This window comes from Chaetura pelagica, unplaced genomic scaffold (assembly GCF_000747805.2).
Source record: "Chaetura pelagica isolate M959 unplaced genomic scaffold, ChaPel_1.0 scaffold70, whole genome shotgun sequence".
NCBI lineage: Eukaryota > Metazoa > Chordata > Aves > Apodiformes > Apodidae > Chaetura > Chaetura pelagica.
Window position 1 is genome coordinate 2,455,200 of NW_009952265.1, and position 20,588 is coordinate 2,475,787.

Below are 20,588 nucleotides of genomic sequence, written 5' to 3' on the forward strand. Positions count from 1 at the left end.
CACGAAAACTCAAAATGGAAAGGGTGGAGACATGTTTTTGCCAGGATCCTTCTCAATGACTCTGCATTTGGCAAGTTGATGAGAATTATTTCTGCTGGATAGATGTAATTTCTTTCAGGCCTGTGACTTATGCAGTCATTTGGGGAATGCTTGCTATGGTATTTAAGTACAGCTACCACAACTAAAGGTCAAGGAGCTCCTTCTAAAAGTACTGTCTCGTCTTTTCAGTACAATGTTTTTCAGATGTTTCCAGTTAAATCCCAGCTCTGAAGGAATTCTTCACAATAAAAGGAAAATATTCTTGAAATATGTAGCCACTCAGGCACAAAAAAAGAGAATCAGACCCCAAACATTAATTAAACTATACTAATTATGTACAGGATTAACAGAGTGGCATATTCAAGGACAATTAGAAGCTGAAGAGTACCTCACACTTAAAGGCAGGAAAAGGAAGCTGAAGGTGGCTGACCATTTGCTAAAACATTCAGAGTTTAAGCACAGAGCCAAATTATCTGTTCTCACAGGCAAAGGAGAACATGCACAGGAAAGTGGAATCCAGGAAGACAGTCACCCAAAGAAGCAGAAAATACCTAGTTGTCATGTATGTTGCTCTGCAATGTGATAGTCCTCTCATAATCATGTGGGCAATGGCCACAGTAAACTTGCTCAGTAAAGCTGATGGAACAATTAACTAGCAGTGAAGGCAGTGGTGTATTTCATGGGAAGATATCATCTACACATACACATCTGTAACCTTAAAGCAGCACTGACTCCATAAATTCCCTGTCAGGAGGAAGGCCTGCCTAAGCCATCTGGGCAACCTGTTCCAGTGCCTCACCACCCTCACAGTAAAGAATTTCTTCCTAATGTCTAACCTGAATCTCCCCTGTTCCAGTTTTGATCCATTACCCCATGTCCTCTCACTACAAGCCCTTGTACAAAGTCCCTCCCCAGCTTGACCTCATCAGAAGTAAAAGTCTGTGCATTTACAGTAATAAGGCACGAAAAATGATATTGTAATTATGTTTCAGTTTTTGCTGTCTTCATCAGTTTTGAACACTAGAGTTCATCTGCTCACAGCCCAGCTACAATAGCAATGCTAGCATAGAGCTATGGTGAAGTGGAACAGCTTGTCAGAACAGGAGCAGAGGAGCAAAGGCTGATTTGAACAGGCAGCCATGCACACACTTAATTCCAAAACTGAACTTGGAAGTTGTGTCAGTAAGAGACTTATCTTCTTGCATTAAAATCTCTCAGATGATGATAACATGATGTTGGCATCCTGAAATCACAGTTGGGTAAGTGAAGGTAATGATTCAGAAGGAATACTTCCAATGCCTGAAAATGCAGACAGAAGGGCTAAAGGAAGTCTAAGATAGACTGTCTGGGATACAGTTGTCTACAGACAGCTCCTGTGCTTCATTAAAAAACAGTTTACTTTGTTAAGATAACTGCAGGTACAGAATTACTTCTACAGTGTACATCTTTTTTCCTGTGGTATTCTGCAGCATCTGTGAGGCAGAGTGCTAATATGATTTATAGGTGTGCTGGAAAATCTGTTCCAACTAAACAAAGCTAGGACTATGTTCTGGGGGAATATGCATAATTTCCTGGCTTTTTGAGGTCTTAAATTCAGTAATTTTCTCATTTTAAAGGAGCACAGAGGTCTACTGAAGAAATATAGTAATAGTTTAAAAAAATGGGGGGGGAGGGGGAGGGGGCACTTACTTCTCCTGTTACTTAATAAAAACCTTTACTCTAAACATAGGTGTTTAATGGAAGGCAATGTGCACAAGACATACTCTCCAAAACCCACCATTTTCACATTTGCTGAAATGAGACCAATTCTGATAATACAGAACCATCTTCCTAGCATAGTTCAAAATAGTTCAAGTAATCCTACAGATTTTGCAGCACTTAACTCACTTTCCTACAGAAAATCATATTCAGCTTTAATTGCATCAGCAGTAATGCTGTACTATAATATTTCAATGTATTATTCTGGGATCAATATGTATTTTAAGAAAACTTTCCCCTTTGTTACTCTGTGAATTCAGGAGAACTTTTGAAGTCCTTGTCTTGCTGAGTTTCAGGATGATCCTGAAATATAAAGAAGATTGCGCTACTGCTAAATGTGAACTCAGTAGAAAAGAAAGAAATATATAATGTCTGATTGCCACTATTCTATTTTAAAATGGGAATATGCTAGGCACTCAAATTGGACTGTAGTTATGAATCTCCAGGAGGCAATTTGCCTCTCACTCAAATCATGATCCCAAATACTCTGGTGTCAGCTATTCAACAACCGTGATGAAAAATCCAAGTCAGGGCAGGTCAGTCTGTGGTACTGTTATCACAGCTTGAAAAAGTGAGTAGAACTGCCACTAGGAACTGATGTGACAAACCTCAAAGTTCTGAGATTAACAGAAGAGCTTTTCTGTAGGACTGTCTTTCATATTTACAGGATTGTACCATGAGCCATTTTCTGCTGTACACAAAAGGAAATGGAGTTTTGACTTGTGACTCACATCATCTGATTCCCTGATGAGCTCCGTATCTTCCACTTGCACCACTGCATCAGCACCACATGGAATTGGAGCACCAGTTGTAACGCGCATGACCTGACCAGGCATCACGGTCTGAGTTGGCTGAAAAACACACAACAAACAAAAGTTAATTTCCTGTTGGAAAGAAAACATTCAAACCATTTGGACTTTATGGAAATAATATGAAAGGCTAAAATGCCTTATACCAACAGGTATAAACTCCAACGTATTTAAAGATCATCAGGTCATTGCTTTAGATCTGGCTTTTTTTATGGTCACATATTAAGTGGCTTCAAATCTTCCCCTTTGGATTTCTATCACAAGAGCAAGTTTCAGAAGAAGCAATATATTGATATTGGCTGCCTCAGGAACATAATTCGACTGGTCATCTTCTACAAACTTACATGAGCAAAAATCAAGTACTTCTCTATACATATTTTTGCAGAGTGCTTTGTTCCCCAGGATTGAAATTTCCTTCCTTTGGTTTCTGTTCCTTTTTTTCCCTTTTTTTTTTCTATTTTGTTTTACCAGCACGCTACATATGGAAAACAAATAGCTTGTGAGTAATGTAACCAGCTGCTTTGCTGCTTTGTTTTTAAACAGATTTCCTCATACTGAGAGACAGCTCAACACCAGTTCACACAAAAGTATCTGTATTTTTGAAGGTCAGTCTAGCAAAGCCTAAAATGGATATAATACAATTATGTAAAGTATGGTACAGGATAAAGTTTCAGCAGAAGCAATGGAAAGAAGAGAAAAAATCTCAGAACAATATAATAAAATAAATGACACATTTCTAATAAAATTTCTCACCAGGCAGCCTACTGCTACTGTAATACATGTTTATCAAAACCCAGAGTCAAATTGTAATTTGACTATAACCACTTAAGAAATGAATAACCAAAAGAAAAAAAATGTTTTAAAAAAATGCAACTAAAAGAAGCTGGTATGAGGATTGAGATTTCCTGGCTGAAATACGAGTGCTTGCTCCCCACAGCATTCCAGTAAGCCCATCTTATTTAGGCTTTACTGTTACTAGTGCACATGTGCCACATACAGTTGGCATCAGACCAACATATTCTGCGCCCCACGTATAATTCATGTGCAGATTGTCTCTATATTCCATATGTGCAGCATTGGAGTATGTCAGGGATTTCTCAGACCGCGATCAGCATGTCTTTGGTAGCACCACACAGAGCTGCAAGCAGCCCTGCCCAAGCACTGGCCCTTGCTCCTGCCCAGCAGTCACATTCTCCACAACTTTTGACAGGAGACTGTTTTTAAGACATCTCCAAATTCTAGACCAGTGGCCAATGTTTTCAGTACACAAAGCTCGTGCTTGTCCTTTCTTCTGCTCCATTTCAGCACTGTCATAAATTCTGAAAAGTGACTATTTGAAATGTGTGTATTTCAGAGGTTGCTCATTGGGACAGATGGCCTATGAAGAGGCTGGAAAGGGTTTGTACCTGCTTTACCACAGTATCACAGTGACCTGTGTATCCCAAGAAAGCTCTGAGTCTGGAACTGATTGAATCCTGACCCTTTTCAAGGGTCATGGAAATCTAGCGTCCCTTGAGAAGAACATAAATAAAGCGCTAAACTAAACTTAAAAAAACCCAAACCAAACAAAATCCCCCCAAAATGACACTTGCTGTATGTCATGGGTAATGTGCTTTTAGGTCAAGATTCATGTTATCCTAAAGTAGGTATCTAAAAGAGATGACATAAAAATAATTCTCAAAAAAAAAAAAAGGTTATTTATTGCACACATCTGCAAGGAGCTGTGGATGAATATCTGAGATGCTGCCACTTATCCTGAAGATGCTTAAAAGTGAAAATAATCTTGTCTAGTGTGTTATTTTGACTTTTAGGAAAAAAACTGCAAAAGACAAATCTTATGCCTTGGATTATGTGACCTCTGATGCATACTGTTGTTGATAAGTCTGTCTATAGGCACATTACAAAAAGGTGATATTGCTTTGAACTTATTAAAGTCCTGACAACTTTAGTGACAATTTTTAGAAGAAATATGTACTGCATAAAACAGTTTTCCCATTTGCAATTTAAAAGGAACCTGCCAGAACTCAGTGCCTATGGTGATAAAATGCACCCATGGTTTTGCAGTTTATTACTAGGTGAGTTAATTTTTTGAGGTGTAATGACTTGAAACATTTAAACAAATTCATGATACAATAGCAATTGCTTTTAGACTTGGTTGTTCACATATTTAATATCTTTTTGCCCTTCGAGAATTTGATCAGATTAACTTTATGAAGAAAAGACAAGCATCAGATTGGTGTGTGAATCTCCAGGGCTGTGCTCTTCTGTGCTAGACCATGAAGATAAAGAAATTACTCCTTCTCAGAAAGCATATTATTGTTCAACACTTTCACAGAAGGCCTTTGAGATCTCACATTTAATTAGAACAGGGCAGTATGGAGTTCTGTCCTTTGCCTTCATAACTGTTAATTTATTTAATGTTAGTCACTGAATAAAAATAATCTATGAAGCACAGCTCCCATCTCAGGCACTTTCTCTTGCTAGTGATTACACGTCTCCTGTATGAGTTACAATGACCCAGGCTTCTTCCTGTAAAAAGGTCTGAGTTAATGGAAAGGTGAAAAATGGTTGTTTCCCATCCCATATTATAGCTGGTTACTCACAGTGCCTCTTACAAATGACTTCAGAAAGTCTTCCAGGAAATGCTAAGCTCCAGCTATGCAAGTCTACAGGAAGAAAATAATTGCTCCCTGTGGTTGAGTTTTTCACACAGAGGCCACATGGATGGCACATGGCTAGTACTCTGAAATATGTCCTAATCTCCCCAAAGCAGGACAGTGTCTGAAATCATTCCTCAATACAAAAGAAAAAATTGGTTGTTAAAATGACCATCTGGAAATGGAAATTAGAAACTAATACACAATTTACAAATTGATACAGAAATGTCCAACTTGGCTACAAGGCCTCTCTGCAACTCTCAGTCCCATTTTCTTCCACTCTACCTAAAATTTACATAACCTTTTCCCCTACATGAGAAGCCAAATCTAAACCTATTTTGAACTCCCTGCTGTGAATCATTCTGTTAATTGGTCTGTAACATGAAAAGCAGAATTTTGCTGCTGAGAGTGACTGAAGGGTGAAATGAGACTGAGGAGCCTTCCAAGGCTATAAATAATTTCTTGTGAGGGAGATGAACCTGAAGATGTGTTGGCACAAGGAAAAATCTTAGACCAATTATTCAGAGGTCAACAGTCTCATTTTTCTAACTTGGCACTGGTATTTCCAGAATAATTCCCCCTCTCTCTTTCTGCCTCCTCCCACCCAATTTTTGTTTCTTGCCAGAGAGGTTTCCCATTCCCATTAATCTGGGAGAACAGACTGTCCCTGCAGAGAGACATTTGTGAGCTCTTGAATTTTGTAGGAGGGAAACAAGCTGCCATTTGCCCTTTTATCCCTAAAAAACATGCTGAACTGATTAGGACACTGAAACCCTTTAGACCTCTGGGCAGTCTTCCCATTAGATACAGCTTCAACAGTGCTGTTTTTAAGCACCACTGCGCTGTGATATTGTTTAACTAGCAGAACGGTAATATTGTTGACAGGTGAATAATGATAGGAGTGATAATTAATCAGGCTGCTCTGCTGGTTTTTGCTATTTTATAGTGACCATAAGAAGAGTTGTAGAAATGATTGACAGTCTTTTGGATTCTAGACCAATGCCTGAAAATGCAGACAGAAGGGCTAAAAACCCAAGGCAGCTGAAATTAATTAGGTTACTTTTGTTAGTATTTAAAGCAATTTTACAGATTTTGTATAACAGATTCATTAACCTAACTTTATGTGAATATCAGTATTGAGAAGATGTCTATTATACCAAAGTATAAGTCATAATGATGGATGGGAACTACAGCAAGTATTATTTTCATAGTTCTCTGTATCTATCATGATTAACCAAATTACATGTCTATTATACATTTAGAGGCAGTTGAACTTCATTTTTAAAAAAATGGAACTATCCTGCAATTGGTAATAGTTTTAAAACCTGAAACAACTTTTGAATGCATGTATTTATTCAAGACTTTTCAAAATAAAATGGCCACACAGTAAAATCCTTTGGTTTGCCTGTTACATGTTCCATTTCTGCATAATTTCACATTCAATATGCAAAATTATAAACTGGGACTTGAAATAGCTGGAGAAACATTTTGGATTAACTCATGCTTTCCTGGATGCTCCCAGGCTTTCTCAAGATTGTTCTGACCATTAACCTTTAAAGGCTTCACACAAAATTATTAAAATTTGTTTTGCAGATATCAGTGTGAAACACATAAGGAGCTTGTGAAAATAGTTATTGGGCTGACATCCCTCTTAAAATCTGTCAGTATGAAGCAGTTAAATCCTGCTTTTCTCTGTCTGTGGATTGTAATCCCACCAGAAACCTTATGTCCTCTAACATTGTATAAGGGGAGAACATTACTGTATGCACTCCTTGCACTGACTAGGGGAGAATATTACTGTATGGACTCCTTGAGGATGTCAGCACAATGCTCTAAAGCATTTGGGATATCCTTGTTAGTTCCTTTATGTAATTATATGACATCACTTTCTGAAATCATGTTCTGAGGCACATAGCAGGAAGCTATAGTACTGCTGTGCCACATCCAAGAATATTGAGTTTTGTAGCACTAGCAAGGCTTGTAAAAATACAAAGCAATATCTTACAAAAGAAAAATACATTAAAAAAAAAAAAAAAGAGGAAAGAGAAAATAAACTGTGCTCACTTGCTCACCAGCCTGGGATTCCCCTATGATGAATCGGTCCCCTGGGCCATCAGCAGCTGTTGGGATGGACAATAAAAAGGTAAAGGCTGAAGCAAAACAAATGATGGCATTAGAAATCAAGCACAGGAGAATCAAAGAATGACCTAAAATTCAGTTCTACAGTGTCAGCATGACAAGGGTTATGGAAGAGGACAAGTGCAGTGGTTACAGACTGTGTAGATGACCAGACGGGTTTGGCATTTTCTGAAGAGTACCAGGGCTAAGATAATACAACTTGGACTTGCCACATTATAAGTCTGGGTTCTGTTCCTTTTTGTAGTTTTAGGAGGTGCCAATGAACAAGTTACCTTATACTTTCCACTGAATCCAGTCTGAAAATTAAAAGTCAGAGATGATTGATTTAACAAGCTTTAAGTCTCCAGGATTTCTAATTTTGCCAAATTTGTGTTTTTGCAGGGACAACAAAGGCACTATTACTAACAGTTTAAGCTCCTCCCTGCCTCAAGGGTCTTTCAGCGAGTTGCATTAGTGGTATCAGTGGCTCTACCATGGTGTAAAACACATACAGAGCACAAGCAACTCTGCCTGTCCAAGCACAGCAGGCATATTGTCAACAATGTTCAGACAAACTGGGTTCACACAATCATATTTAAATATCTCTTTTTATTAATTTTAAGTCTGTAACCATCAAAAGTCGATTTCCCAGAGATGAAGTCTACTCAGTGACATCCTTTATCTTAATAACTTCTGCTTTATTTCAAACACCAGGAAGGTACAACTAGATAACTTTGTCGTAATGAGAGTTGCTTTCAGGAAGGAAGCCCATTCAGTCTGTGTAATGATTTATCACATTGGTACTCATACATCAGCTGCAACTTTGCAGATGATGATCTATGGTACTTAGCCATGTTTGAAGACTAATGATTAACTTACCTTTAAATGGCTATCAAACAGCCTAATCTTTGAGCTTTAGAACAAACTCTAAAATACAGAAGTGGAAAAGGACTCCTCAACTAGTTTCTCTGAATAATGCATATAATACTCCTGAATACTGTTGTCAAATCTTCACTGAAAAAAAAAAAAAGCAGTGGGATGATCCAGCAAAAGAAGAGAAAAATCCTCTAAATTATTTTAAACCTGATGAAGTGCTACTGAATTAGATTTCGTTCCCCCATTAATAATGATATGGACATCAAATTTATAGGTGATACACAGCTGATACAGCTTCAAAAAAGTGGACAAGGTTTTGGGCAGACAGGTTTATGTGACTGAAAGCTAATTCCTTATTTTTTTGTAAAAAATATCCATCAATGTAGCCAGATTATTTCTGCCTACAAGCTTTCCTTTTCATATTCTGAGATAACAGGTCTACAACAACGAGAGTAGAACAGCGCAGACTATTTCAGTTGAAAGGGACTTACGGTGATCATCAAGTCCAATTCAGGGCTGACCAAAAGTTAAAGCATGTTATTGAGGGCATCATCCAAATGCCTCTGACAGGCCTGGGACATCAATCACCTCTCTAGGAAGCCTGTTCCAGTGTTGGATCACACTCTGAGTAATGAAATACTTCCTAATGGCCAGTCGAAACCATCCCTTGCACAGCTTTAAACCATTCCCACACGTTCTGTCACTGGATACCAGGAAGAAGAGCTGAACATCTCCCTCTCCACTTCCCTTCCTCAGGAAGCTGTAGAGAGCCATGAGGTCATCCCGTGAGATCCTTTTCTTCAAGACAGATAAAGCCAGAGTCCTCAGCCACTCCTCAAAGGACATGCCTTCCAGCCCCTTCACCAGGTTTGCTGCCCTCCTCTGGACTGTTACTCTGAATCTACCACCAAAATTAGGGTCTTATGTGTTGGTTCTGACAGAAGCTGTTAAAGATGGTGTTCATGATAATTCTATTGATTTGGAGCGTTTACTGAGACAGGTACTGTGCTTTCCCTTACCTTGTAGCAATCAGGCTGCAAAACAGTATTTGCTTGATCCCAAGGCCCTTGTCAGTCAGCATTCTACTAAGAGCTCCCCCTCTCAACTTTTCTCAGCATTATACTACCTCTGTTTCTCTGGCTACAGCTGCACCCCCTTGCCGCTATTACTGGTTGTTTTGTTCTGCCTGTCTCTCACACACATAGATGACAGACAGCTGCAGTCAAACTCATCTTGTATACCTGGAATTTTATTTCTCTGTCAAGTCCCTGGGGAAGCTACTGGCCTACATCCACCTCTTGGGTTTGCAGACATTATTTCGTGGACAGTTGCTTTCAATTGTTTCAGCTGCCAGTAACAAAAAATATTTTAATGTCCCTAGATGAAAGGTGGCTACTGTGTCCAAATTTCAACATGGTGTTAACTATGATTCAGCTCCTATCACAATGAAATCACTACTAGCATAATGCTAAATAATATATATTTTAATTTTTCTCTGTAGACCATTAGTCTTACTTTAGAAAGGGAAAAACTGATGCAGAGAGAAGCAACTAGCTCAAAATCATGCAGCACCTTGTGGCAATGCAGAGGATGGATTCGGGTCTCCTGAGAAACCACTCACTCCTTCCTCTGTAAAGTCACATAACTCATTTTATTTATATACAGCAACTGCAACATTTTCAAAGTAAAACTGGGTTTTTCTTTTCAGATGCCTCCATAAGTGTACATTCTGATTTGTAGTTTTGAAAATTCTCTAATGCAATCATAAAGTAATTCACAAATCGGAGGCTGGATCTGTGACAGTTCAACAAAGTAACAGATACATAAGAAATTCTTGATTAAATCAACTACAGAGGAACAGAAGAATCTGTCATTCAGAAACAGATGTTATGTTACTCTCCTGAATTTTTTATGTTTCCAAGAAACTCACTAGCAGCACAGGTGCAGGTCTAAGAGCACACATGGATGTACGCTTGTTCAAGTATGTAAGTATCAACTTAAAAGATCTGACCTCAGCTTTATGGCCTTCCTTCAAGACAGCTGCATTCTACATAACTGTGACCTCAGCAGGATCTGAATCTGATCACAACCAAAATAACCATTGCTGGATCCAAAATAGGCAAACTAACATGTTATAAAGTGACAGACACTGTACTGCATGTCTACAAAGTGAGTGTTTACCTCTGACAGCGTAGCCGTCTTTTACTGATGCTGGAAATGGCGGTAGGTTATCTTTTGCATATACATCTTGAGCAAGGACTCGGCCCATTCCATCTGGAAAAGAGAAAAGACCATTCTCCATGTCACTAAAATCTACAGAAAGAGAAAAAAAAGCAGTGTGCTCTGCTGGGTGAAAAGTTTGTGTATGTGACAGGAATAGGTCTCTTGGGTTTTTGATTTCTGCCTCTACATAAATGAAAAAAGACTGGAGTCTGAAAGTACTGATGAAAGATTTGTTCAGTAAGTCTGTGTTCCTGGTTATGATGAAATTGTTGACAGGAGATGTGAAGGCCAAGTATTCAACCCAGAGGTAACAGCTCTGATACGCATTAAGAGAGAAAACCAAGTATTTTTTCCTTAAGGACAAGTTCTTCTCCAGATATCTCTTAAAAAGACATTTTTCTGTATATATATTAAAAAAGGGTCTTTTTTTTTTTTTTTTTTTTTTTTTAAAGCTTTAAAAAAAACACTTCAGAGGTGAATCCTATGTGCAAAAGGTGAGAGGTGATGGAATGAGCCCAGAGGACTCAACATAAACATTAATGATGGATAAGTTTCCATAAATTGATAAAGATGTTTTGCAATAGATTAGCTTTGCCTAATTGCTGAGAGCATTTCTGCTTAATGGAGGGTGAGTGCACATAAGTGTCAGGATTATTTATGTAAATTTACGCTGTTATAGTTCTAAATATTTTAATAGCTGTTTCAAACATATTCTTTCCCTTCACTTAGCAACTATGACTGATGAGTTGCAATTTGGCTCTGCCTCCCTGGAGGAGGAGTGATATGAATTACTTCACTCTCAGTCAAGTGTGCACTACACATTTGCTTCTATAAAGCCAGTGAGTGCTTTTTTTTTTTAGTATGAGGTAGAACGGAGTGGAAAATATGTATCTTAGCCCTTCATACAGTGGGAGAGTGAGAAAAATTTATTACATGTGTGATTAGAAAGACTGGGAAAGAGCACATAGGTCAGAACTACTGAGACTGACTTGTTTCCATTATGCCTAAAGTAGAAGAATGGAAGCTCATCTCCTAACAGAGACCACTGTTGTGGCACAGGAAAGCAGTATCCAGCTGGAAGTATAAAGGAATGAGAGGATGCATGAATACTTCTGCCAGGAGAATTTGTGTGGATATTACTTCATAGATCATGATTTTTCAGACAAGCCAAAAAGAGAGATGTACATAAAGTGTGTTTCTTGTTTTATAGATGGGGAAATCAATGTGGTTCTGGTTTGCTGGGAAGGCAGAAGGCCTCATGTTGCACACTAAATGGATAGGTTTGTTAAAAAGTGTACCTACTTGATTAGAAAATGTTTAGCTCCAGTGAAGTGGTATTATAATGGAGATTATATTTTACTTATTAACACAAAGTGATGTAGTTCATAATTAATTATAATTATAGTAACTGTAACATCATTGTGCTTATATCCATATGTATCAACTTTCAGCCTGAGGTGAATATTTATGTTGCATTTTTGAAACAGGTACTGCCATGAAAATACTGATAAAATGTGTTAAAGCAACTAGAAAAGCACCTTTGTGATGGCTATGATGTCTGTGCATCACTATGTATCATTGTCTGTGATACACAATATAGTTAAGTTACTAGAAAGCTCACGAAAGCTTGTACACTTGCACTAAAAAAGAATGCAGATGCAGACATTTAAATTATAGCATAGAAGAGGCAGCAATCAAAAGCCTAGTAAAAACACCCTTTGTTCACAGACACACAAAATGTCAGGCAAAACTGATGCTCTCAATTTTAGCAGGCATGTTTTGTCTTCATTTTACTTTTTGTCTGCATGCAAAACCACACCAATTAGAGCAAAGTTGAACAGTGTGTTCCTGGCATTGTGCCATGCAATATCTGAAGGGAATAAATGGCCAGCCAGTAGCAGGAATTAATTTAATTTTGGGGAGAAAAATGTAAGAATTATTCGCTGAAGCCGTAGGCATTTAAAATTAAGCAAGTCAGCAACCAAAGTACCATATGAAGTAGTTCTGTACTCTCCTTTATTGGAGCAATAATTTTAGAAAGAAATTATCAGACCTTATTTTGATTAACTGTAATTTAAAAAAGATGTTCTGAAATATTTTCATGTCATCAAACTGCTGCTTGTGATGTTCCTAGTGTATGTATTCTAAAACAAAATAGAGAATTACACTAAACTCACTTTTCAAATTTGGGCATTTTCTAAAGCTGAGCTGGTGAAACTGGTGCAGTTCTGTGAAGAATTCTGATTTCTCAGTGTGTTGGTAGTGGGATAAAGCAGTGAGACAGGTATATTACTAGAGGTGATGGATAAGCTCTCATTTTGTAATATTGCCCTGGTAGCACTTCAGTGTGTTATGAAAAGGCAATGCTACCAAAATAATGAGTTAGTTCAAAATGAATAAGCAGTGGAAAAAAATGTCCAAACTCTACAGAAGTTAAAAGGCTTTTGCACTAGATCAGAAAACTCTGTTCTGAGGCTTAAGCCTGTAAAGTGTGGATTGCCTCTGCTTTGTACTTTTAGCATCAAACTTCTGCCTCTTCTTAGTTTCAGAAGAATAATCATTATCATGATGTCTAAAAACTTAACCTTATATATCTACAAAGCAATGTTCAGGTGACTGTATTCAGCTGGAATAAAAGTCTCATTGGGGGCTTCATACCAAATATTGATATTGGCAGGTGGGAAATACGCTTCAGATGCCTTTTGTTCATGGTAAAATGTTTTAGGCTTTTTTGTGCTTTTTTTCTCTTTTCTTTTTTTTTTTCTCTCTCTTTTTTTTTTTAATATGGAAGAGACTAAATGATCTACAGAGGTAGTGAGCAATATACTTACCAAAGTACAAGTCATGTTGCAAAAGACAACTTCACTCATCCCTCCACTTATGTTAGAAGGCAATAGAATGGAGAGACTAACAGCATGCCTTAATTTAATCAAGAATAAAATCACAATGTGTGGCAGCACCGAGATTTGGTGAACAGCAGGAAAACTTCGAGCTTTCAAGTCAGATGTCAGAGTATCCCATTCAGAAACCATTTGTACCTCTCTGCTGTCAAGTCTCACCACCTAAGCATTTTGCCTCTTGTGGCTTGTGGTTTCACTATCTCTTTGCTCACCACCTTACCTGCGGAAAATCTGGAGGAATCCCTGGAGGAGGCTTCCTCTTCCCTACCTACTTTAGGATTACTATCAGCATGCTTCCTGTCACTGTTTTGTTCTGTGCCAAGAACACTCTCTCAGATAATATCCAGGCTTGGAGTAAGGGATACTAGAAGCAATGGAGAAACCTAACAGGCATTACGAACACATTATTTCAGAAGGGAAGATAGTTTAGCTAAATAAATATGAGAGGTGTCCTACTAACTCCTTTTAAAGCTGGAAAATGCTTTCACTTACGCTCATTTATTTACTAATACAGACACAATCACAAGGTCTACCATTTTGCTTGCTGTTTGGTGCCTTTAAAGACAACCTCACTATATAAATCCCTACCAGCTACCCTTCATTATAGGTTTCAATAAATCAAACATTAAATGCAAGTAGGAGGGAAATTATGCTGCCTTTATGAGAAGAGGCAAATTCTGGAATGACTAGTAGGCAAGTAGGATCTGGATAAACAAACTGAGATGAACTGTTAAAGATATAGACACGTGACCAGGAATCAACAATCACTTTGATTTTGTCATTAATCTCAGACTAAAAGCAGGTTAGTGGGAATCTCACACAGTAAGAGAACAGCGGGAACCATCCCAGCAGACTTTGAAGCTACCTGGCATCCACAAAAGTTCAGTGTTAACCACTGAAGCAAATTATGGTTTCTATGTTTTAGCTTTGTTGCATATAACACAGACCCAGAGAGAACTAATTTATATATTTAATTAAAGTTCCATTACAGATCCCTTCAGGGAGTGGTACTGAGCTCAGTGAACATTTTCCTGGCTTTGAAAGGAGACCTCTGCTCCTATTACTGGCCTATCATAAACCAGTTTCTCATGCAGAAGGTACTGTCTCAGCCCCCTCACAACATGAATAAAAGAGCAAGTGCTCAAGAAGGTTGTAAAATAAAGAAATTCTCACAATGCATTCAACTTAAAATACCTCTGTAATTGATGATTTCTGTTCCAAGCACTGGGGTCATCTCCAGAACTGTGATGAAGGCCTTGTCCATAGATGTCAATGGGAATGGAGACATGCGGTGTCTTCTTGCTACCTTGGTAATGTCAACTGCACTGTGACCTGCAACAAGAGAGCACCAAGTTTATCTATGCTACAATGCGTAAATGTACACAGTGATGATAATTTAAACCACTTTACTGCAATTAATCGTGCACTTTGGGGTAAATTAAATTAGTTGATTATCACTATTGAGCATTTATGTCAGACACCGGGAAGGCACCATATTCAACTAGAATCAAAAGAGAGATTTAAAGCAAAATGCAATCAGCAGTTGAAAAAGTTCACAAAAGTGCATATCCTTCCTTTTCATGAAAAAACTCAGAAGTCCTGATAAGCAGAAACCCTTCAAGATGATGCAGTGTTTTATAATGAAGATGATAATCTGAGGCTTAGTTCTATGAACTATGAATCCCAGATGATTCACTTCCTGTTCTGCTCTCCACAAACACATCTCAATAGGCTATGTGCAGCACACAGATAAAACATCAAAATGGACACTGTCCCAGTGGGTTTGCAATCCATGAGCATGATGGGAGTCAAAAGGTTTGAAAGGAGGATAGAGGGAAGCATAACGAAATCAGCAGACAGCCAGGACAGCAGACAGTGTTTCCAGCTAGTGGGCATCCTACCCATTGTCAAGCTTTTGTAGTCACCACGTAAAAATGACAATTAAATGTAGAGTTTGAGTGAAGGTAGCAGGATAGATTAAGCTTACATTTCCCAGGTGTGAGGGGCAGGTTTGGAGAAAATATGACAAAAGTTGTTCGAAAATTAAGTCAGTAGCATGTTTAATTTCTTGATACTTACTGAGAGAATAAACGAGGGGACAACAAACTTTAAAGGATTTTGAAAGTGAAGATAAGCAAATGAAGAGAGGGAACTATTGCAGGAATACATAAACAAGAGCAACAGATAAACCCCAAAAGATTAAGAAAATGACATTTGTAGAATTATCTTGATTGGATTTGCCTAGAACAAGAAGGTATTTATAAAGTGGATGATTTTCTCTATGTAATACATAACAATATTGCTAAAGCAATATAAATTATAATAAGATAGCATTAACAAATAACAGAAACTAATTTTTAGTGACATGATTTTGCTTTGCAGTAGCTACCTAAATATCCAATTTACTGCTGAAAGTGCCTTCACATTCTGGAAAAAAAATAATTATTGCTTTAACTGTAGTCTTCTAATTAAAAAGAATACAAAAAATAGTAAACAATCATGCAATCCAAGTTATTCCTTCATAAGAGAAGGTCACTTAATCAATCTGTATATACAAAACTTTTAGCCCTGACACATGCTTGTTTTTCTGTGTGGAAGACTGTTCATTGATTAATTTTTTGCAGTTAACGCAGTAACTATATTGAAGACAAAGTACAGACAAATAAAACTGACCACCTAGAAGAAATTACTTGAACAATCTCTTTGTATGTATTTAGAAGATGACATGATGATAAAAGCAAGCGCTGTGAAATTGTTAAGCACAAATAATTTCTAACTGACTTAATTCCTTTCCTGTCTTCTGAGCAGTCTTAGTTTCTCAATAGAGCTGTGAAGCTTCAGTACTTACTTGCTCTGAGGATGTTCTCTTTGCTGCTGCACCTAGACTGGACCTGCAGAGAGAGCACAGAGTCTATGAGCTACAGAAGTTAACAAGAATGCAAAATACAGAGATATAATGGGCAAGCTCCTGGGATCTAAGACAGAGGTTATACATATTTTCAGCAACATTCCTCCATATTCTATATAAGTACATTTAAGCAGAAGGGCAGTAGCTGATGGTCAGAATCTGATACAAGCAATTTGATTCCACCACTCCCCGCATAAGAAACAAGATGGCCCAAGGACAGTAATAGAGTAAAATAAAAGAACACAGTGTTTAAAATTACTTCTTAAGCTCTTGTTTTAAACAGAAGATCCATGTTTTCCTATACAATTGTAATTGCAGTAACTCTGAATCTAGGTCCTGTTTTATGATTAGACATAACTATATTATAATGATCTCCTTTATATTTCTATTATTGATATTTTCAGGTAATATAGAAAGAGTTGTAAATACTCCATTTAGATTGTGTTGATTCTGAAGATATTTAATAAGACTATTTCACAATTGTACAAACAACTCGCAATTACACAAACAGCCCCTGGTTGGAGCCAGATAAATTTAGTCAGTTGTTTCTTTTTGGTTAAAATAAATTCTATGTTCAGTATGAATTCTACAGTGCAATTCTACTTTTAAAAGTTACCGTGAGAATGACAACTGGTTTCTCAACAAATCCTCTCCCTAGATGCTTAGCTGCCACTGTGCTACTCCAGATATATTAGTCTGACTCCAGGGAAATTGGAGGAATCACTTTGGTTTAATATGGTAACACCAGATATTCAGAGTTCCATCTGTTTACCATGCAGATTTAAAAAATAATTGTATAATGAAGAGTATCAGTCCTGCAAACATAACACAGTTTAAACTATATGGAAGCATCGGCTCTTGTTAATTCTCAGGTTCAAAAAGATAGCACATTGTATAATAACACTGAAGTTAAAAGTTTTTAGATGAACTAACTAGAACAGCAGTCTACCTTCTGGCAGGTCAGGTGACTGAACTGGGAACACTTGAATAAAATGCTTTTTGTGTGGACAAAACTCCAGCTAAAGTAAACTTCAGAGGAAGACAAGCCTTTGAGAGAATATGAATGGAATCCTTCCCTTTCTTACTTTATTGACAAATGTATCGCTAGATTTCAGTGAGAGGACAAATAAAGTGAAACCATGTACATGTGGTGAAGGAAGTGGAACAGCACAGGTGATGCTGAGTCTGCAAATTCCCTGCAGAATATTTGTCTCTGCTGAAAACGTGAAGAGGTGAATCCAGATTACTTTCAGACTACAGTTTCAACATGCAGTTATAGAAAAACTGTCTAGAAAGTGAAATGTATGATCTAAAAACTGATGAAGAACAGTACACACTCAGATCCCAAAAAGTGGTCTTCAGAAAGGAACAACTATTTAAGGCTGAAGCCAACCATGCTCAACTTCTAAACCTCTTTCTTCTGTTCCACAGTAGCTTGCCCCAAATGTATATTCACACAAAAAAACTGGATTCTACAGCGCGACACAGTCTACTTATTGTAATGGAATAACTTATGGAAAGTAATGTTGCAACTTAGAGTGGGTTATGGTGTCCTTCCCTGAAAAAAACTGTTGTTCAAAAAAAACCAAAAACCCCAAACCCTCCCTCCTTCCCACCAAAAATGCTATACAAGAAAACTGCAAACAAAATATTAATGGTGCCCAAATTTGGCCCAGAGTTGTTTTATGAGATTTCAAAGACAAGACATGAACTCCCTTTGGAAGGAGCAAATATTTACCTATAATTTACCAAAGGACAATTCTGGACCAAAAAGATGGTATAATGACAAGATAGAAAGCACGGAAGAGAGAGAGGCATAGACTGAGAATGACAGAGAGAGAAGCAGGATGGACATGGCAAGGCAGAAGATGGTGTGTGCAAAAAGAGACATGGGCCTATGTGTGTAAGGCTACTGTTTAAAATGGAAGAGGCTCTCTTATTTCTCACTGAAAACCATATGAAAAGAGAAAACGAGGGATGGGCCTGCTGCAAAATAACCAAGCGATTCAGCAAACTGGAATGAAACTCAGTGAGGTAACATAGTCCTAAAGAAAAAGGCAAGAAAATAAAAAATACAAAACACAAACATTTGAAACAATCTACTAAAACAAAGTAAGTAAAATATGTGATCCAAAGGACACAGATAAAAGCTACTAGAGAAGGAGGAAAAATGTTAGCAGACAAAGACAGTGCTAAAGAAGTAAAATGGAAGTCAAGAGAGAGTCTTCAACAAAGTGGAGGAACAGAAGGAGCCCAAACCCATAGCGCAAAGCAATGTTTGCGAATGGAAAACAGCTCCTTTGAGCAGTAATAGTTACTCTCGAGTTGTAGCCTCTATTCCTCCTCAGTTCATCTTTAAGCCCTTCCAACCTATAGTGGAGCTAGTGTATGGACAAAAACAAGAGATTTATAATGAACAGAGCAGCTGAGATTTGCAGATCAAATCTTCCAATATAAAAAACGTGCTGACAAAGTTTTGCTCTTACAGTGTCCAAATGACAATGGCAACAAAAGACAGCTGGCTTCATACACAGCCTCTTTACAGGTCTTTTTTTAAAATTCTGTGCACACAGAGGACTTTAAATTTACTTATTGATTTCTTATACCCAGTCTAAAGTTTCCATGTTATCACTCACCTGATGGGCAACATATGCAGTATGAGAAATAATTTGCTTCCCACAAATTTTAAAAGCAGCTGTGGAAGAGGAATCCATGATAATAAAATAAAAAGCTTGATCAGCTAGACTTGATTGTTTCCCAACCTATGCTCACAGCTGCAGAATACAAACCATGTTTTAACATAATTGACATAAAAATTAGTTATTACATAATACTTCTGTTTGTTTACTGTGAATTGCACATTGATAAATTAAATATTATTTTTAAACAAAACTTCAGTAAAATATGATTTTTAATAAAACCCACCAGTTTTCTAACACATAGATTTTTAGCAGCAATGGAGCTTTGTATAAACGGGGTCATGTGCTTTAAGTGCTTTTTATTATATTCATTATTTTATGTTTTACTACTTGGTTATTTGTAACATTTACAAAAAATCTGTATTCTTTTCACAGCTACTGTGAAGAATCCATATTCCACTGCATATAGTACCATGACTGACTGGATCTGATTACTGAGAGATTAGTAGTATTATTTATTATAACTCTCATTCACAGGTAGTTGCAGAAATAATAACCTATGGCTCTCTCTCTTTTAACAGAAGAAGTATAGATTTATTGTTTGTCCATTTTACAGACTCTTGGCTCATGATGTACCTTGGCAGAAGATACAGTGGGCTGCCAGCCAGTACCATTCCCCTGTGTAGTTCAGGCAGAATGTAACCAAACCCAAAGCATTCAATTCACATTACTCTGTTTTTTAAGCAAGCTGGATTTTATGTTCTTTAAGATATAATTTCATCATGCTGGAATGCAGAGTAAGCTTTTTCCCATATACTGAAGTTGTAAATAGAATGTGAAATAAAAGTACTAAAAAATAAATTAAGGGAATGGTAAAATAAAGAGTTCTGCTGACATTTTCTACCTATCAATCATGATTGGTCTGAAAAATGATATGACTGTACTAAATTTGATTTATTTAAATCTACATGATATGTTTTGCTGCAAATAAAAATCAGTCCACAAAAATGTTTTGTACATGAAAAATTAGAAAAAGACACAAAGAAAAATTCATGCTACAAATGAAAAATTAATGTGAAAAATAAAGAAAAAAAGAAAATTGAAAAACCCTTTAACACTTTACCATGACTGTTAGGAACAGTTAGAGAAATTACTTACCTTTTTAAAGTCATAACAAGATAAGCACAGAGTATTAAGTCAGCTCTTCATTATGGGAGGTACAATTAAAAGCCATTGGTTATAATAAAACAAATTGCTACACAAAGATGAAGAGTTTCCAGCCCAATATGAAAAGCTAACTCTTATGGGAGTACATTTCAACTCAATTTTACAACACGAAGAACAATTCAGAACAATGACATAAAAATATGAGTTATCACCAACAGGAAGAGCCAATTTCTCAGGAACACGGAGCCTACAGGAGGCTAACCCATAGTCTTTCTCATTTACGGGAAAGTACATTGCTTCGCTTTTAGGAAAGCATGCAGAATGTGGAACCACCAGCAGAAACCCAAACGTACATACAGACACAGAGGACTAAGGTACAGCAAAGGGAATGTGTTCGCCAAGCGGAAATGAAGGAAGCAGGGTATGCAAAGCACAGCAGCCATCAACAATTTAAGAACTCTGCTCCTCTAACTGTCTCTTAAACACAAGGCAGG

The 20,588-nt window shown here is 37.3% G+C and overlaps 1 protein-coding gene across 1 annotated transcript in view; it reads right to left on the minus strand.

The window, feature by feature from the left end:
* GPHN (gephyrin) overlaps positions 1 to 20,588 on the minus strand; it is a 185,631-nt gene that overhangs the window by 33,882 nt on the left and 131,161 nt on the right. Inside the window, exons 10-14 of the mRNA XM_010007733.1 lie at positions 16,229 to 16,271; positions 14,575 to 14,712; positions 10,439 to 10,531; positions 7,328 to 7,383; positions 2,529 to 2,648 (exon numbers count right to left, since the gene is read on the minus strand). Coding sequence (XP_010006035.1) covers positions 2,529 to 2,648; positions 7,328 to 7,383; positions 10,439 to 10,531; positions 14,575 to 14,712; positions 16,229 to 16,271 — 450 coding nt within the window. The remainder of the gene's footprint in view (positions 1 to 2,528; positions 2,649 to 7,327; positions 7,384 to 10,438; positions 10,532 to 14,574; positions 14,713 to 16,228; positions 16,272 to 20,588) is intronic.